General features: G+C 38.7%; 1 protein-coding gene across 2 annotated transcripts; it reads left to right on the top strand.

Moving 5' to 3' along the window:
* The first annotated feature begins 7,302 nt into the window (after positions 1 to 7,302).
* On the top strand, positions 7,303 to 17,139 carry tagln (transgelin). 2 transcript variants are annotated; one of them, XM_067449947.1, is made up of 5 exons: positions 7,303 to 7,460; positions 9,413 to 9,604; positions 13,814 to 13,982; positions 16,681 to 16,783; positions 16,894 to 17,139. In XM_067449947.1, the coding sequence occupies exons 2-5, from the start codon at positions 9,425 to 9,427 to the stop codon at positions 17,039 to 17,041; spliced, it is 600 nt and encodes a 199-aa protein (XP_067306048.1). In that variant the 5' UTR covers positions 7,303 to 7,460; positions 9,413 to 9,424; the 3' UTR covers positions 17,042 to 17,139. The 2 variants fall into 2 exon arrangements, with proteins under 2 accessions (XP_067306048.1, XP_067306049.1); XM_067449948.1 differs by having other exon boundaries at positions 9,410 to 9,604.
* The last annotated feature ends 1,452 nt before the right edge of the window (positions 17,140 to 18,591 follow it).

The raw sequence follows: 18,591 nt of genomic DNA, 5'->3' as shown, positions 1-18,591 counted from the left end.
TAGTCTGGAACAGTAGCCAAGAGTTTAAAGGGTTGAGTCTAAACAACCTCCTGCATAAAGGCCCTGATGTCCTCAACCCAATCCGGGGTGTCCTGCTGAGATTCAGGAGCAGATTGTATGCTGCTCTTGGCAATGTTAAGAAAATGTATAATTCTGTGTGGCTGAAGGATGAGGAAGTCCACCTCCATCGATTCCTCTGGAGGGATAACCCTGAAGATGAAATCAGTGTGTTTGCAGTCGTTAGAGTCAACATTGGCGACAAGCCCGCCGGATGCATCGCTCAGGTTGCCATGAGAGAGAGACAGCAAACCTGCCCCAGTTCACATCGATGGTTGAAGAGCAACGGATCCTGACAGAAGACTGCTATGTGGACGACATCTTGACGTCGCATGATGACCTCCAAACTCTGATTAGGTTGACTGAAGGAGTGGAAAAGATTTTAAAGGCAGGAGACTTCTCCATCAAGCCCTGGGTCTTGACAGGCCAAAGTGGGAGGAGTGAAAAACTAACTGACCCCAGCAACTTCACTGCAACAGAGCCTAAGACCCTGATACTCCCCAACCAGATGCGGCATGAGGATAATAAGGCATTAGGATTGGGATATGAACCCAAATCTGACAAACTCCGAGTGTTGACGTTGGTGAACTTCTCAAGGAGGCGAGGAAAGATGAGGACTGGCCTGGATCTACAAGAGGATGAAATCAGAGGCAGCACCCCCTACCCTCTCACCCGACGCATGCTGCTGAGTCAGATTGCAGGGTTCTATGACCCCATCGGCCTGGCCTCACCTGCCAAGCAACGAGGAGTGATGCTCATAAGAGAGTCATTTCAGGAAGCAGGAAGAAACTATCCATCTAGGGACACCACGTCTTTCGCCACGTCTTCGAGAGGCTGCAATAAAACTCTTTGAGCAATATGTGAGGCTTGGCCAACTTCGATTCGACAGGAGTCTCACACCCTATGGAGCCATAGGCCGGCCAATGGGCATCACATTTTCCGATGGTAGTGAAGCTTCCTACGGAGCAGTTCTTTACCTACGGTGGGAGACAGAAGATGGAGTCGTAGTGAAGCTGGTTGAATCAAAGGCCAAACTCACCCCTTTAGACCAGAAAGGTGATGTCATTAAAGCAGAGCTGTGTGGGGCGGTCTTTGCATCCCGCTTGAAGACATATTTCGATAAGCATTGCTACATCAAGGTGGATCGGTGGATCCATTTTGTCGATAGTCAGACAATCCTTGGAGCCATCCAGAAGGATAGCTATGGCTATCAGACATTTTTTGCCAACCGGATCGGAGAGATCCAGACGGCCGGATCAGTAGACAGCTGGAGGTGGGTCGAAGGAAAACAGAACATCGCTGACCTCATCACTAGAGGGGCATCCCCTGAGGAGCTTGCTGAAGGATCAGTCTGGCAAGAAGGCCCAGAATTTTTGAAGTTGCCTGAATCAGAGTGGCCTGTGAAAACTTCTAGAGAAATCAACCCATCTGTTGTTGAAGAAATCGGGGGACTTTGGAGGAAGGCGTTCTCGGCACTGGTCGCAGCAGGAGCCCATCGCAGGAAATGCTCAGCCCTAACCAGTGTTGCGCTTGTGCACCTTGTAGAACCCCGAAGGTTTAGTTCACTGGCACGGTTATGCGTTACCATTCTCTTTCTCCAAGACGTTTATATTTTTAATATTTTATAAGACATGCACCAAGTGTATGCCAACTAAACTAATGTTGAGTTTTTTTTAAAAACTGAAACATACTTTCAAAGTATGGCTATGGGTGCACACACTTGTGCCTAAGAACCGTCTTCTTCCATTTTGCTATGAACAGATCAGTGTTAAAAAAAAGTTGGGGAAATGTATAAGACTATAAGAGTAATTCCTGACAGACTGTCTGAAACAAAAACAAAAAAAAACCTTTTAAAGAAGGAAAAAATCATCCTCTGACTTTCAGAGCTGCAACAGAAACGACTTTCGACCTTGATAGAAAAGTAGAGGAGTAAAAAGTACGATATTTGTCTTTCAAATGTAGTAAAGTAAAAGTCATAAGTTTCCAGAAAAAATAATACTCCAGTAAAGTACAGATACTCAAAAAGTGTACTTAAGTACAGTACTCAAGTAAATGTACTTAGTTACTGTCCACCTCTGCTCACTTCACTGCTACTTACTCCATGCCGGCGGAAGAGTCTCTTTTTGTCTTCTCATCAATTTTGGAGTGTTCTGCCATACTTTCTCCACTTGTTGATGACTGTCTTCGCTTTGAGCCATGGTATGTCTAATGCCTTGGAAATGTTTTTGTAACCCTTACGTAAGTGATACCTTTTAATAATGAGATTCCATTGATGCTTCGTAAGGTCTTTGTGGCCCATGGCTCTTGTAGTAGCATGCATCCAAGAAGATGTCAGAAAAATCGTACAACAACAACTGAGATTTATATGAAGTTAACCAGAAACATATCAGGTGAAGACAGCTGTGTTTATTACACATGAGCTTGATGAATAGTTCATTCCGAATACATTCATTCCAATTATAGAATTATTTTAAGTTAATTTTTTTCTGTCTGAAATGAGTGACTGGTTTTCAATGGCATTGCCTAGTTTGTAATTTTACAGTAAAGGTGAAAAAAATCTGATATGACTAATCTTTGTTTAATTTTTTACATCACAACATTCTGTCTTTACAGGGGTGTGTAGACCTTCTACAGGGGTGTGTAGACCTTTTACAGGGGTGTGTAGACCTCAGAGTGTCTATTTACACCAAGTGCAAACAGCATGCCTTGTTGGCAACTCTGCCTAGCAATGCCTGGTTGGGCCAAAAAAGATTAAAACAAAGACACACAAGTTTCAAAGTCTTCAATGGTGTAGTCAGTAAAGTGTAAAATTAACTTTCCCTTGATCCTTTGATATATAAAAGGAATATCCTATAAGTTTCAGAGCTGAACTAAAAGCCAGACCCAGCAAACAAGCAATCTCTCCAGCTCATGTGGGGAAGACTGTGCTTTTGTTCCTTCATTTCACCACAGATTTGTTTGTAAACTGCATACAGGATGAGATTACTTAAATGAATGAAGCAACACTAATGTGAGTAAAAATGTTTTTTTTTTATATGTGATATTATTGCCTTGTTACACATCGTTTGACATCTATTGTGTGTATGTGTCTAACAGAACATACCTTAGCCCAGCCTTTCTCAAAGTGGGTGCCGCGGCACACTGGCCAAAAAATTATGTAGGCTAAAAATTGTAAAAAAATAAATTAAAAAAAATCTGAAATTTCATATATAAAATATATTTGAATTTACATAAATACATTCTTCTTCTTTTTACCCCGTTCGCACGTACGATCACACATTCACGGGTGTGATTAGAACGGTCAGTGCATCACGTTCATTCAAATGTGCTTTCGCGTTGGCTTGCACTGAGCCAGAGACAGGCGCGCTCAGAGCTGTCATATATCACAACTTTTCAGTGTTTTCAGCCACATAATGTTTATTTTAGGTTTTATACATATACGTACTAAACAATACATTTAGAGTTTGTAAAATACACAATGATGAAAAATGAAGAGGCAATAATAATCCTTTCCATTATAATTAGTTTTATTCATATCAGATACACATTGTGTCAGTAACTTTAAAGTTTACTCTATTCTTCTCCCAGTTCACCTGCCACTTACTTTTATGTATTTTGGGAGAAGTGGATGAATTCACATCTTGTAAATCTAACAGATCCGATTTTCTGAACTGCGCCAGCGGCGGCGATGGTGGCGCCCATCGTGCATACAGCTCAACTAACACGATCATTATAAAGGTGTTTAAACAACAAAACACTTCCACTTGTATATATTTGACAATCGGAATATCAGATATTTCAGGCCATATCTAACAAATTTGTGAATATTTTGAATAAAAAAGGAAAAATTACATAAAAGCAGATCATCCTCATTCAGCGCTGTTGTTGCTGCAGTGTGTCATGTGACAAGCCAGCCTGGTCTCATCGTTAATACGTAGGTATTAATACGTTACTTTCAAAGAGACTAAACGTACGTCTTAGTACGTTTGGAGAAGTGCTAAAATGTAAAATATAGACGTATTTGCAACATTTAAACGTAGTATTATTACATTTTTACAGCTAAAAAACGTAAAATATTTACAAATCCATCATGAAATCTTTTTTTTTTTGAGAATACAAAACTTTATTCTGGTAAAAACATTTTTTTTGTTGTTGTTATATCATAAAGATATCTATATAATTTCCCTTTGACCATTTTATTGATTAATCTACGATCCCTTAACACTACCCAAAACCTAAACCTACCAATTTAATACAGAATATAAAGAAAATAAAAGGTAAAACGTTGGAAAATGACGATTTTGGTAACAATATAGCATTAAAAAAAATATTTTGAACGGCTAATCCTACACTTACCCCTAAACCTACCCATTAGCATTTATTAAAACAACGTACTGTTATAAATCAAAGCATAACACACAGACCAGTGTACTCACAATAATTTATTTATTGCAAAAATGTCAAAAGCGGTACCAAAAGTAGTTCAAATGAAGATGTGTTGCAGTCGCAGTCCTCTCTGGTGGTATATAACGTTAATAGTTTTGTATGAGGTACAGAGCAGAATGTTAGCTATTAATCAATGAAAATATTAATCCGGCTTCTCTCCGTGAAGTTGCGCGTTTCCCATTTCAAATACATATCGACTGAAACACGACATGTCAAAATCTGTGACGAAGCAGGCGAGAGCCAATGAGCGTTCGATGCCACTGCCGTAAATCATGTCGTAACGCTTCATGAGGGCGCGTTTTTTAAATTTGAATTTACGAGCGCGAGATTTGATGTTTGCCGTCGCGCTACTGAGAGGAGATGAAGACTAATGGAGATGAAGATCACCGGGCTCAATTTTAGATTTGTTTCTCGCAAACATATGGATTCTAACGATTTGGATTACAGCAAACGAATAAAGTGTTGCGTTTTGTGAATTGATGTTGTGTTTTGGTGTATATTTTGATCGCCAGTTGCTGAATAGGAGAAAATGCCTTTTTCATGTCTCACAGCAAACAACAAGCTAAATATTACAAAATGGTTGGCAAGAATGTTATTCATCTGACGGTTTTAAAATTCAGTCTTCTTTTAACATTATCTAGTCACCCGAAATGAGTTTGTAGTGATGTCACGAGAGCAAAATGTTATTTTATATTTCTGTTATTTTATATTAGGTTGATTAACTTAGTAAAATGCATTTAATAAATGTGACTGAAAACATGTATTGATGTGACTATTGGATATAAAATAAACAATATTAATGCCACGATTTATGGGAGCCGGTGGCTGGCTGCTTACACGTTAACGTCGATAATTTACATTTTAGTGCTGTCAATACGTCAATATTGTACATTTTAGTGCTAGTAATAAGTCAGTATTGTACGTTTTATTGTGTGTGAAAACGTTAGTAAATGTAGTAGAATCACACTTTACGTAAAAATACTCACGTATTTTCATGAGATCACGTTGGACAAGCAATGACGCGTCACCATGGAAACCATAAAGTGACACATTAATAACGGTCACTTTGAAAAACTCACGCTGGGGGTCAGCCAGAATGTTTTACATTTACATGAGAAAGGGTTAAACATATGAGCGGCTTAATAAAGTTGCAAATAAATTTTAGATAAATATATAAAATTAACCATAAAAATCCGTCTCACATCAGTAACTGTCATGACGTCCTCACCGGGGTCGTGTGACTGTGCAGTTGGCTACGTTGTTTTATAATTTAACCGCGAAAATACATTTGATTTTACAAAGAGCAAGAAACAAGCAGCAGCAGCATGGATCATTTTTCAAAAAGAAAAGCCCCACAGAACCGGACAGTTTTTACTGTGAAATGGGGTATTATGCTCTGTTCATTACTGTCCAGTCTAAATAAACAGGACATTTGCATTCAAATTTGGGTTATGCAGTGTTTTTAAAATATATTTTAAACTGGGGTGCCTTGAAATTTTATGCACTTTTGAAAGGTGCCCTGACTGAGAAAAGTTTGAGAAAGGCTTCCTTAGCCCACTGTCACAGGCTGAAGAATCCTTTATTTGTGGCGTTGTTGGCTCATTGCGATTTGTGATCAGACTCGCGTATGAATGGGCCAGGGCTCGCAAAGCCCAATGTCCTGGGGCTGTGTTTTTTCCAGACGGGCTACCAAAATATATTACCGGCCAGCTGACGAGCTATCTTAAATACTGAAATAACATTCTTTTCTTGATGTGCGTTGTTCACTCTCTCGACTTGATATTTGAAGGAAAAATACAATCGCAGTAGTTTTGATCACCTACATGGTGGCGCGTGTGTGTGTGTGCGTGCGTGTGTGTGTGTGTGTGATGCACAGTTTGTGCTTATATCCACCGATCGGGTGGGCCAAGTAATAAAAAATATCCATGGGTCTGTTGAAGCGCTCTATAAATGCAGTCCATTTACCATAGGGTTAGGGTAATATACAGTTTGTACAGTATAAAAATCATTATATCTATGAAAAGTCCTCATAAAACATGGAAACCCAAATACCAGCTAATACACCATCTCATACAAGTTCAATTCAGTTTTTCTTCATTGAAAAAATCACAAACATTTGTGGTAAATTTAAGAAGAAATAGTTAGAAAAAACTATTTATAAGAAATAAAGGTAAATGAAACAAATCCCCTGAAGGCTCAGTAAATAATCTCAGTATAGCGCTGCATGTTTCCAACATCAGCTATAGCATACTCATTGGATAATGTAATATTGAATGCACACTATTTTGTACATAGAAGGCCTTGTTGATGGTTTCTTCCAAAGTGTCAGTAAATCATTTAGCTTAATCTCAGCTTAAGCACTCATTACTGCTCTTATTTCCTCACTGCCAGAGCTTCTACATCGACACCCCAGAACAAACTGCTGACAGATTTCTCTGACGTGTGAAACTATACGGTACATCTGTCAAACTATTCCATTTATGTCCCTGTCTGAACTTGAAGCCCTCTCCGTATTTCCCCAGCTCCACCATACCTTCCAGCAGGCATTAGTACAGCCTCTCTTTTTCTCTCTGCTGATGCAGTGATGTGGTATTTGGAGAATTCTGGTCTCTGACCAAACGTAAGACTCTTGGCTTGGATCCTGTCCTCATCCAGGCCTCTTCCCAAATAAGGCTTTGCCTTCAACAAAGGGCCGAACTATAAACCTTAAGTGCAGGGAGAGGAGGGTGGGCTTGAGAAAAAGACCATGTCCTTTTAAGGTGTCAATTTCCTTTTCTCTGCCCTCCTCACCGAATGTCTTGTTTATTATTTCTCTAATGGTAAAGACATCTTCTCCTGAAACAGCAACAGGGACGGCTCTGCTGAACTCTTGAATCTAGACACACTCGCACACAAACCATTGCTCCAGGGTGACGAGTGACTGCACGAAGGACAAAGTCATCTTCATTTTTACTACAGTAAGTATGGTTTTTATATGTTATCAATTCCAAAGACCTTTCGGTCAGTTATTTAGCTGATTATTGTGCCTTGTGAACGACTTGAAACCAATCTCAAGCACAATCTACATACTACAGTTAAAAAAGACAAAGAAAAATCAGACGTGATAAAATAGCTTATTTTATAGTCCATTTCAGTATTATTTGAACTTTCAACCTATGAGTTTGTAACAATAATCAACCACATTGCTTTCTTCAAGAACAGCTAATGCAGACTCGATCTATTTAACATATGATAGCATTACCTTTTATCCAGACCAGTTCTAGGACACTCAAACTGGAGTGAAAAAAGGGTATAAAATGAAGCTTACCTAAATATCATCATTATAATACCAGAACAAAACAAAACATCTATAATGCTCAGAGAGGGTGTACAGTTTAGAAATACCCAAAAGTATAAGGACACCTACAAATGTGTGAATGTGCGCATTTTAAAATATTGTTGATAGAGATTTTCTCAGATCTAACTTCATTTTTCTGACTCATTTTATAAATTAAATGTGGTCTAGAAAGTGGTTACACTTTATTTCAATGTTCAACTTTAGACATTTTGCTACCTATATTAACTTTGCAACTGCATGTCAACTAACTATCATTAGAGTATCAGACTGTTAATAGACTGTAAGGTTAGGGTTTGATTAAGGGGAAAAAAAGTTGTAATTGCAAAGTTACTTATAGTCAGCAGAATGCCTGTTGGGAGCATCGAAATACAGTGTTAGCAGATATAAAGCAGACAGTTACCTAAACACTCTAATAAATGCTGGCTTACATTTTTTTTTATTACATTTTTAACTCAATGGTTGGGTTTGTCCATATTTGACCCAAAATTATTTTATTTGAAAAAGTTAATAATTTAATTATGTTGACAAAATATTTTAGTTTGTTTTAAATATTTCCTGGATTATATCAGATAACATTTTAATTGTCATATGCTTATGTAAGAATGTTCCCCACCTTTGGGGCATGTTGTCACATTTCACGACCATTCTTTCAGGGTAAATCAGGAAAAAAAATACACTGTTTACAATGAATGGCCTCAAAAAACTAAGAAAAAAAGAAAGTGCACCTTTTTGCTGTAATGCTCATAAGGTAAATGCCTTGAAACTCATTATTTAAGGTTGGAACTTCAGAGGTGGTGCCCTAAAGCGCAGAATGGCAGCACAGGTGACTGCTGCCATGTGTGTGTGTGTGCTTTGCTGAGACAATCTGCTGAAATGTCTGAATGTAATTGATGGTGTTTCTACACAAACGCTCTAGAGGAACATGTTCATCTAATCCTGTCAACCGTATGGCTGCTGCTCCGACTCCATTGATGATTCTTTCCATCCACTCAAGGACTACATGAACATGTGAATCTTTAAACCATTGCCTTTATGGTTGCTTTTTGTATAACAGTTTAGCTCAATATAATAATTGAGCTGGACTGTTTACCGTTGGAAACGTGTTGGACTGTTTACACTGCACAACATCTATAGGCTACGCATGATGTGGAAGTTCATTTTATGGCTTTGTGGCTGCTTCAGCTGCATCATTGCAGTTGCACCTTTTTTCACTTTATTCTGATAATGTTAAAGCTGATTCTTTTTTATGAAATGCAATGAAAGTTTTAGGAGAAGAGGATTTTCTGTAAAGGTAAATGGCACACATTTTACAAATATGTTCCTGTTTTATCTATTATCCATAAAAACGAAACAAGCTTTATACAGAAAATGTCTAATAAAATAAAATGGAAGAACACACTTCAGCTGCAACACTACGCTAGAGCAAAAAGCTTTACAAAATTATAATATAATATAAAATAAAAATGACATGGAAACATTAAATGTTGCTTAATTTGATAGTTTTTCCAAAGATGAACAATGATACGTCAGGTCCTCCACTATCGACAGTCTCCTCTCTTCTCATCTAAGCAGGGTGTGGCAACTATGGCAAACAAGGGTCCGTCCTATGGGATGAGCCGCCAAGTGCAGGATAAGATTGAGCAGAAGTACGACACCGAACTAGAGGCACGTTTGGTGGAGTGGATTGTGGCCCAGTGTGGGCCTGCGGTGGGAAAGCCAGAGGCAGGAAAACTGGGCTTCCAGACCTGGCTCAAAGATGGATGTGTAAGTAATGCATGCCTGTTATTCTCAGGTCATTTTGGCAATCAATTTTCTACACATTTTTCATAGAAGTAATACCTCATTATGACAGGAAACCCCTTATATGGACAAAAGCATCCAGCTATCTGCAGCTGAATGAACGGGAGAAACGTTTTAACTGATACAACATGAAGACAATAAACACATGAATGCGACAATATCAGGTTTATGTGTTTTTCAAGCCATCTCTGTGATTTGTATTATAACAATAGCGTATATAATGAATAATGCAGTGCTAATTAACATAGCCTTTATTACAGTATAGAAACTACAAATATAACCTATTTTCTGCCTTATTCTGTGATCTTTTTTTAACATAAATTATATATGATGACACTGCATAAGTGTTTGTAGTACATAAAACAATCCTAAAATTATCATTAGGAAAATAAGGGAAATAATATCAGAGATTACAAAATCGTGGTTATTGTTCAGCAGTATATTTAATTTCTTAGCAAAAAAAAGGTCTAAAAACTGTTATTAGATGTTTCTGTCCGCCTCACTTATGAATATATTATGACTCTATTCCTCTTATCGTTGATTGGCTAAATGCTCTCCACTCGTGTTAATTATCTGAACGTGCTCCTCCCGAACTTTGTTAATAGAACATGTAGTGTTAATACTATACCATGCTTAATCGCTTTTTTAATAAATAGGTCGCATTGTTAATAAAAGTTGTATGTTTAATATAAGCGAGTTTCTCATTGTACTGTTTTTTTGTTGTGTTTTTCATTAAAGGTGCCCTAGAATGATTTGAAACAATATGTTAAATTGTTCTCTGATATCTAAATATGTGGCTTATTTAAGAAAATTGTCCAGATACAGTTTTTTTACAGGTCCATTTACAACCCTATAAATTGTCCCTAGGATGTAATGCTCTGTTTTTGCCTTATTTGGAAGGGTCATGAATATTAATGCAGAGCTCTGCTCTGATTCGCTGTTTCCCTGCTGCTCAATGACAGCTAACACATCTATACCATCCATCATGACAATGATTTTACAATGATAGCTTCTTAACTTTGAATCACAAACTGGGTAGCATGTAAATATGTTTTTTTGTACAGTAACGTTAAAGTTTGACAGTAGAGTACTGATTTAAAAGGCGATTTATTTAGCCAAACAAAGTAATGTAGAAGCCACAATTGTCAGTGTCATGTTTACTACTCATCCGCTGCAAAATAATCATACTTCAGTTCTCAAAAATGTATATTTATTTAACAAATTAACTAGAGGCCTTGTCAAATGACTATCGTTTCAACTTAGATGGTGAAGAAAGTGGCGTTAGCTACAAGAATCGAGTGAGCGATCTGTAAGCAACTAAACAGTAGTAGTAAACGTAGTTAGTTTCTGAGTTATGTTTTAATGATGAAATATAGGCTAATTTAGATTTCAATCCGTCAAAAGAGATTGACATATATATCTACTGTTGTATTTTATGCCCCGCCCACTGACTCTATACACAATGTGATTGGCCTGACCAGAGTTTGGCTTTTACAGCTCAGAAGGGTATTGAGAGTTGCTAGACGACACTCGCGGCAGATTAGATTTGCTGCCGCTAGGGTGTGTCTAGATTTCTAGGCTATCCAATACTAGCATCTTGCATTAGATCTAGAAAACACAGGGGATATTATCATAATGTTGTCTTACTAAGAAACTTTCAATTTAATCCGAAATGGGTTCGACAGTCAATAAGTGGATAAAATCACTACTTACTGCTTGCAGGAATACGGTTGAAATCGGCCCTTTCTTCAGTATCAGACGCTGAGCGAATCTTGCTATATTGCCCCAGGTTAGAAAAACTCTCTGTGAAGAACTTTGAATTAGTTTGTTGCGGTATCCATTTGTAAATAAACATCAACCGGGACTGTTGACATTGTTTATCTGTGGGAAGGCTATGAAAAGTCCTCACTTCCCCTGCACAGCCTGGCACATGACATTTGTGTAAATAGCCTGTTTTTCCGTGGTGTGCCTCCCTTTACATACAGTCTTGTTCAAAATAATAGCAGTACAATGTGACTAACCAGAATAATCAAGGTTTTTAGTATATTTTTTTTTGCTACGTGGCAAACAAGTTACCAGTAGGTTCAGTAGATTGTCAGAAAACAAATGAGACCCAGCATTCATGATATGCACGCTCTTAAGGCTGTGCAATTGGGCAATTAGTTGAATTAGTTGAAAGGGGTGTGTTCAAAAAAATAGCAGTGTGGCATTCAATCACTGAGGTCATCAATTTTGTGAAGAAACAGGTGTGAATCAGGTGGCCCCTATTTAAGGATGAAGCCAACACTTGTTGAACATGCATTTGAAAGCTGAGGAAAATGGGTCGTTCAAGACATTGTTCAGAAGAACAGCGTACTTTGATTAAAAAGTTGATTAGAGAGGGGAAAACCTATAAAGAGGTGCAAAAAATGATAGGCTGTTCAGCTAAAATGATCTCCAATGCCTTAAAATGGAGAGCAAAACCAGAGAGACGTGGAAGAAAACGGAAGACAACCATCAAAATGGATAGAAGAATAACCAGAATGGCAAAGGCTCAGCCAATGATCACCTCCAGGATGATCAAAGACAGTCTGGAGTTACCTGTAAGTACTGTGACAGTTAGAAGACGTCTGTGTGAAGCTAATCTATTTTCAAGAATCCCCCGCAAAGTCCCTCTGTTAAAAAAAAGGCATGTGCAGAAGAGGTTACAATTTGCCAAAGAACACATCAACTGGCCTAAAGAGAAATGGAGAAACATTTTGTGGACTGATGAGAGTAAAATTGTTCTTTTTGGGTCCAAAGGCCACAGGCAGTTTGTGAGACGACCCCCAAACTCTGAATTCAAGCCACAGTACACAGTGAAGACAGTGAAGCATGGAGGTGCAAGCATCATGATATGGGCATGTTTCTCCTACTATGGTGTTGGGCCTATTTATCGCATACCAGGGATCATGGATCAGTTTGCATATGTTAAAATACTTGAAGAGGTCATGTTGCCCTATGCTGAAGAGGACATGCCCTTGAAATGGTTGTTTCAACAAGACAATGACCCAAAACACACTAGTAAACGGGCAAAGTCTTGGTTCCAAACCAACAAAATTAATGTTATGGAGTGGCCAGCCCAATCTCCAGACCTTAATCCAATTGAGAACTTGTGGGGTGATATCAAAAATGCTGTTTCTGAAGCAAAACCAAGAAATGTGAATGAATTGTGGAATGTTGTTAAAGAATCATGGAGTGGAATAACAGCTGAGAGGTTCCACAAGTTGGTTGACTCCATGCCACACAGATGTCAAGCAGTTTTAAAAAACTGTGGTCCTACAACTAAATATTAGTTTAGTGATTCACAGGATTGCTAAATCCCAGAAAAAAAAAATGTTTGTACAAAATAGTTTTGAGTTTGTACAGTCAAAGGTAGACACTGCTATTTTTTTGAACACACCCCTTTCAACTAATTGCCCAATTTCACAGCCTTAAGAGCGTGCATATCATGAATGCTGGGTCTTGTTTGTTTTCTGAGAATCTACTGAACCTACTGGTAACTTGTTTGCCACGTAGCAATAAAAAATATACTAAAAACCTTGATTATTCTGGTTAGTCACATTGTACTGCTATTATTTTGAACAAGTCTGTATGAAGGAGGAGGCAATGGTGTTTGAGACTCACTGGATGTGATGTCCATGTACTGAACTCTTATTATTTAACTATGGCAAAGTTCATTCAAATTTTCATTCTAGGGCACCTTTAAAAATAATAATGAACCCACCATTTTTTTCCCAAGGTGGAATAGAGGGAAAAACTCCAATGTCAGCAGTTTCTCGAATTCATGATAAATGAGCCAAAAAGGCTTGATGACATGTACGTACAACGGGGGGTCGGGTGCCCTCTTTCAGCTGCTCCGCTTATGGCATCAGCCAATGAAAGTGGAGTGTGTTTACTCATGCTTCAGACTCTGGTCACGCTGTTAGCGTTGATTCTAGACGCAGGGTTTAGTTCTCTTCAAAAGGGAACAATCTAGGTTATTCAGAAGCCAAAATGAATAGGGATTGAAACAGAGACTCCAAAGTTGGCACGAGAAATGATGGGACCAACCAAATGTCATAACATTCATGTTGAGTGATCAAACCACACTGGTTATCTGGATGAGTAACCTGGTCACAGTGTTTACTGACATTCGTAATTACCCGTTCTCAGGTTTTGTGTGAGCTCATCAATAGTCTGTGTCAGGACAAGCCTGTAAAGAAGATCCAGAGCTCCAGTATGGCTTTCAAACAGATGGAGCAGGTGTCACAGTTCCTCAATGCTGCGGAGCGATATGGGGTCGTCAAAACCGACATGTTTCAGACCGTAGATCTGTGGGAGGGTGAGTATGCCAACATATCACAGCCCTTTCTCAAACAAACATATTCTTCATGGACATCTGCAGATCCCACATCACAATTCAGTGTATCTGTTTAAAAATAGTTTACAGGTTGTTAAATAAATGAATTATTATTAAAGGTCCTGTTCTTCACGTGTTTTCGAAGCTTTGATTATGTTTACAGTGTGCAATATAACATGAGTTCATGTTTCGCGTGTAAAAAAACAGTATTTTTCACACAATTTACTTATCTGTACAGCGCTGTTTCCTCTGTCCTAAAAACAGCCTGATGATTTCCTTGTTCTATGAAGTCCCTCCTTCAAAAACACGTAACGAGTTCTGATTGGGCCAGCGCTTCCCGTGTTGTGATTGGACAGCAGCTTAGCACACATTGGCCGGAAAGGTCACTGTAACCCCTACTGCTCGGACCGGGACTCGAACCCGGGTCCGCCGGCATGAGAGTCGGATGCTCTATCAAGGAGGCTAAAGGCTGCAACCCCTAGCGTCAGTCGCTAGAGCATCTCTTGAGGTCAGAGGAGTGAGGTTTACTCGCACAGCAACTACTACTAGCTGGCCTCTGTTACACTCACCCCCCTAAACCTCACTCCCATCCGGGTCACGGCACCAATGTGACCCCTACTGCTCGGACCGGGACTCGAACCCTGGTCCGCCGGCATGAGAGTCGGACGCTCTATCAAGGAGGCTAAAGGCTGCAACCCCTAGCGTCAGTCGCTAGAGCATCTCTTGAGGTCAGAGGAGTGAGGTTTACTCGCACAGCAACTACTACTAGCTGGCCTCTGTTACACTCACCCCCTAAACCTCACTCCCATCCGGGTCACGGCACCAATGTGACCCCTACTGCTCGGACCGGGACTCGAACCCTGGTCCGCCGGCATGAGAGTCGGACGCTCTATCAAGGAGGCTAAAGGCTGCAACCCCTAGCGTCAGTCGCTAGAGCATCTCTTGAGGTCAGAGGAGTGAGGTTTACTCGCACAGCAACTACTACTAGCTGGCCTCTGTTACACTCACCCCCCTAAACCTCACTCCCATCCGGGTCACGGCACCAATGTGACCCCTACTGCTCGGACCGGGACTCAAACCCGGGTCCGCCGGCATGAGAGTCGGACGCTCTATAAAGGAGGCTAAAGGCTGCAACCCCTAGCGTCAGTCGCTAGAGCATCTCTTGAGGTCAGAGGAGTGAGGTTTACTCGCACAGCAACTACTACTAGCTGGCCTCTGTTACATAACAGCAACATTACACACTAACTAAAGTTTGAAAGATGGAATCACGAAGAACGGGACCTTTAATGTATCACATGAGACAAAGAGCTGACTCATTAACAGGATATTGAATGCAGTCGTATTATTTAACATGACTGATTTAAATGTGATATGATTTAATATAATATGTTATTAAGGAATTAATACATGATGACACATTTAATTAATAGCAAATCATATATTATTTAATCTATTAATCATGAGGAATCTTCATTAGTTGCTGATACAGTAATCATAGCTCACCATTAGTAATACATTACCTCATGATCATCTGTGCATTAGTTAAACATGAATAAATGCATATTAGTGCACCCATAATGTAAAGTTTTACCGGAAAGTGTGCCCAAACTTTTGACTGGCAGTGTATATTTTTTATTTATTAAACTATTTACCAAGTAATATCCATCCATCCATCCATCCATCCATCCATCCATCCATCCATCCATCCATCCATCCATCCATCCATCCATCCATCCATCCATCCATCCATCCATCCATCCATCCATCCATTCATCCATCCATCCATCCATCCATCATTGTCCTTGTAATGAGTGTAATGAAAGTGTCTAGAGGAGAAATTTTTCAAAGTTTCCTGGAAAAGACAAAATATATTGATATACAACACAGGCGCATGTCCAAAGATCTCTCCTGCTACAGTAACAATGGCTTTTAAAGGGTGTTTTTAACTATTCAGGGTGTAATGTTACATTCAGACCATAGGCAATCCTTGACCCATACCCGTAACTCCAAATACCAAACAACACACTGCAAAAAATACTCTTCTTACTTAGTAATTTTGTCTAGTTTCTAATTTAAATATCTAATAATTTTGAAATCAAGATACATTTACTATATAAGTAAAACAACATATGATCTTTTAATTTTTTCAAATCTAAATGAAGTGTTTTTTCTTAAAACAGGCAAAATGATCTGCCAATGGGGTGAGAAAAATAATCTTGTTTCTGATTGAAATCTTGTTTCTTGTTTCCGTCCCAAACAGAAATAAGGTTATTTTTCTCACCCCATTGGCAGATCATTTTGCCTGTTTTAAGCAAAAACTCACTTCATTTAGATATTTTTCCCCAGAAAACAAGCAAAAATATTTTATGTCATTTTACTTATCTAGAAAATGCATCTTGATTTAAGAATATTTAGATATTTGGACTGGAAACGAGAAAAAAATACTAAATAAAAAGAGCATTTTTGCAGTGCAGGTTTCTGTGGGATATTTACCACTGCTAATCTATTGCAATAGCCAATGGTTAGCGTTGAAAACTAACAAAAGCGTTCAACATGTAATCAACTCAATCAGAACTAACAGTATTAATGGACGAATCACTGTGGACGTCTCCCTGCTAAAGCTCAACATTCAAGCAAGTCCCGAACAGTTACGGTATATTTGTATGCTCTGTAATGGCAGGAAAGGACTTGGCCGCAGTGCAGAGGACACTCATGGCTCTGGGCAGCCTCGCGGTGACAAAAGATGACGGCGCTTTCCGTGGAGATCCCAACTGGTTCTTCAAGTGAGTTACTGCTGGTTACATCGGCTGTTTCTTCCGGGGTTACAAATAAAGAGCATGGTTTTGTTTACTGTATCGATGGCGATTGATTAAACATATCGGCCTATTTACAGGAAAGCTCAGGAGAACCGGAGAGATTTCTCTGACAACCAGATGAAAGAGGGGAAAAACGTTATCGGTCTGCAGATGGGATCCAACAGAGGGGCGTCCCAGGCTGGCATGACAGGCTATGGTCGACCTCGACAGATCATGAACCCATGAGCCAAACTCCCTGACCATCACCACATTCTCTTTATTATACGACCAGAATGACAGTGTCATAAATATAAATAAAAAAATAACACCAGTTGCTACTAAAATACGGTTCCTTGTCTGTAGTCAATCCCTATTTTCAGGTAATATATTTGGTCAAATTGCAAAGGTCTTTTAATCACAAAAAATTACGGAGAATTACGCAAAATTATGGCGCTCCGCACGACATGCAGTAAAATACTACGCTAAATTGTGCACGATTTATAATTTGAGGGAATGAATTAGTAAAACGTGTGCACGATTTATAAATCGAGGGAATGAAATACCTTATTTTTCTTGCATGTCATGTGCGGGGCTCCATACAAAATGAGCAATTGTGCCATCTTACATTTCATTTATAATACTGTAAATGCAAGTTGACATGAAATCAAAACAAACCCCATTTACTTTCCATCTGTGATTCCGAAAGGGTGTGGAGTCTTAGGGCCCTGTTTAATGATATAAACGATCATTAAAACACATGGTCTTAAGCGCACCTGTGTCCACCAAAGGGTTTTTAGCCAGCTGAAAACATCTCGCTGTGAGCGCTAGAGAGCGTTTATTTATTTTTTTAGTTGAGACTTTTCTTGTTATGATAATGAATGTCCGTGGAAGTGTTACTAGTATCTCAAATCACAGATAGTTTCTTTCTGTATTAATTCTATATAAAAATGCAGATACAATGTAAAATATTTGCTCTGGGTCTATTATTTTGTTCCGTTATTATGCTCGCACTGCAAAAAAGGCTTTTCTTACTTAGTATAATTTTCTTGTTTCTAGTCAAAATTTCTGAAATTTCTTACATTAAAGCTACACTGTGTAACTTGTTTAGTTTATTCTTAGCTAAAAACACTTAGTTCTTTCAAAAATACATATATGTGCTCATTAATGTATATTTACTTCTTTCACGTTATAAAGTATTCTCGTAAGTTTATAATATGCCATTGAAAACACATACGGGTGAGGGGTTTGAATGCCGGTCGCCATGTTGCTCCTCCATCTTGAAAGTACAGTAGCCAAAGAGGGACATACCCGTAAATTCAAGCTTCGCCTTTCACGTTTTAACCCTCGATGGCACCGTGTCGAATGTGAAGAGGGGGATTGCCATGTTAATCTTGGACTATTTACTAGACAAATAAAAATTATTGTCTTGTTTTGGGAAAAAATAACTCAAAGTTAAGAGTTTTTGTTTAAAAATAAGCCAAACAACCTGCCAGTGGGGTAAGAAAAATAAAGTTGTTTTAAGATTATATTGCTTAACACATTGGCAGATTATTTTGCTTATTTTAAGCAAAAACTCTCTTAATTTTCAGTATTTTTTCTCCAAAACAAGACAATAATTTTTGTCTATTAAATATTTCTTAATGTAAGAATTTTTAGAAATTTTGACTAGAAATAAGACAAAAATAATAAGTAAGAAAAGCATTTTTTGCAGTGCGTTGTTTTCATCTGTTGACGTTGTACACGCGGAATGCAGTGGTTGGTCGGTGTTGTACTTGTCCCGCCCCTCCTTCACTGTG

This window comes from Pseudorasbora parva, chromosome 8 (assembly GCF_024679245.1).
Source record: "Pseudorasbora parva isolate DD20220531a chromosome 8, ASM2467924v1, whole genome shotgun sequence".
NCBI lineage: Eukaryota > Metazoa > Chordata > Actinopteri > Cypriniformes > Gobionidae > Pseudorasbora > Pseudorasbora parva.
Note: the sequence above shows the minus strand (reverse complement) of the source record. Positions and strands in the feature narration are given on the sequence as shown.

Bases quoted from the DNA above. Each gene is read 5' to 3' on its own strand.
- tagln (XM_067449947.1), top strand. From the start codon at position 9,425: ATGGCAAACAAGGGTCCGTCCTATGGGATGAGCCGCCAAGTGCAGGAT. The intron at 9,605-13,813 runs GTAAGTAATGCA...ACCCGTTCTCAG, and splicing joins CCTGGCTCAAAGATGGATGT to GTTTTGTGTGAGCTCATCAA. The intron at 16,784-16,893 runs GTGAGTTACTGC...GCCTATTTACAG, and splicing joins GATCCCAACTGGTTCTTCAA to GAAAGCTCAGGAGAACCGGA.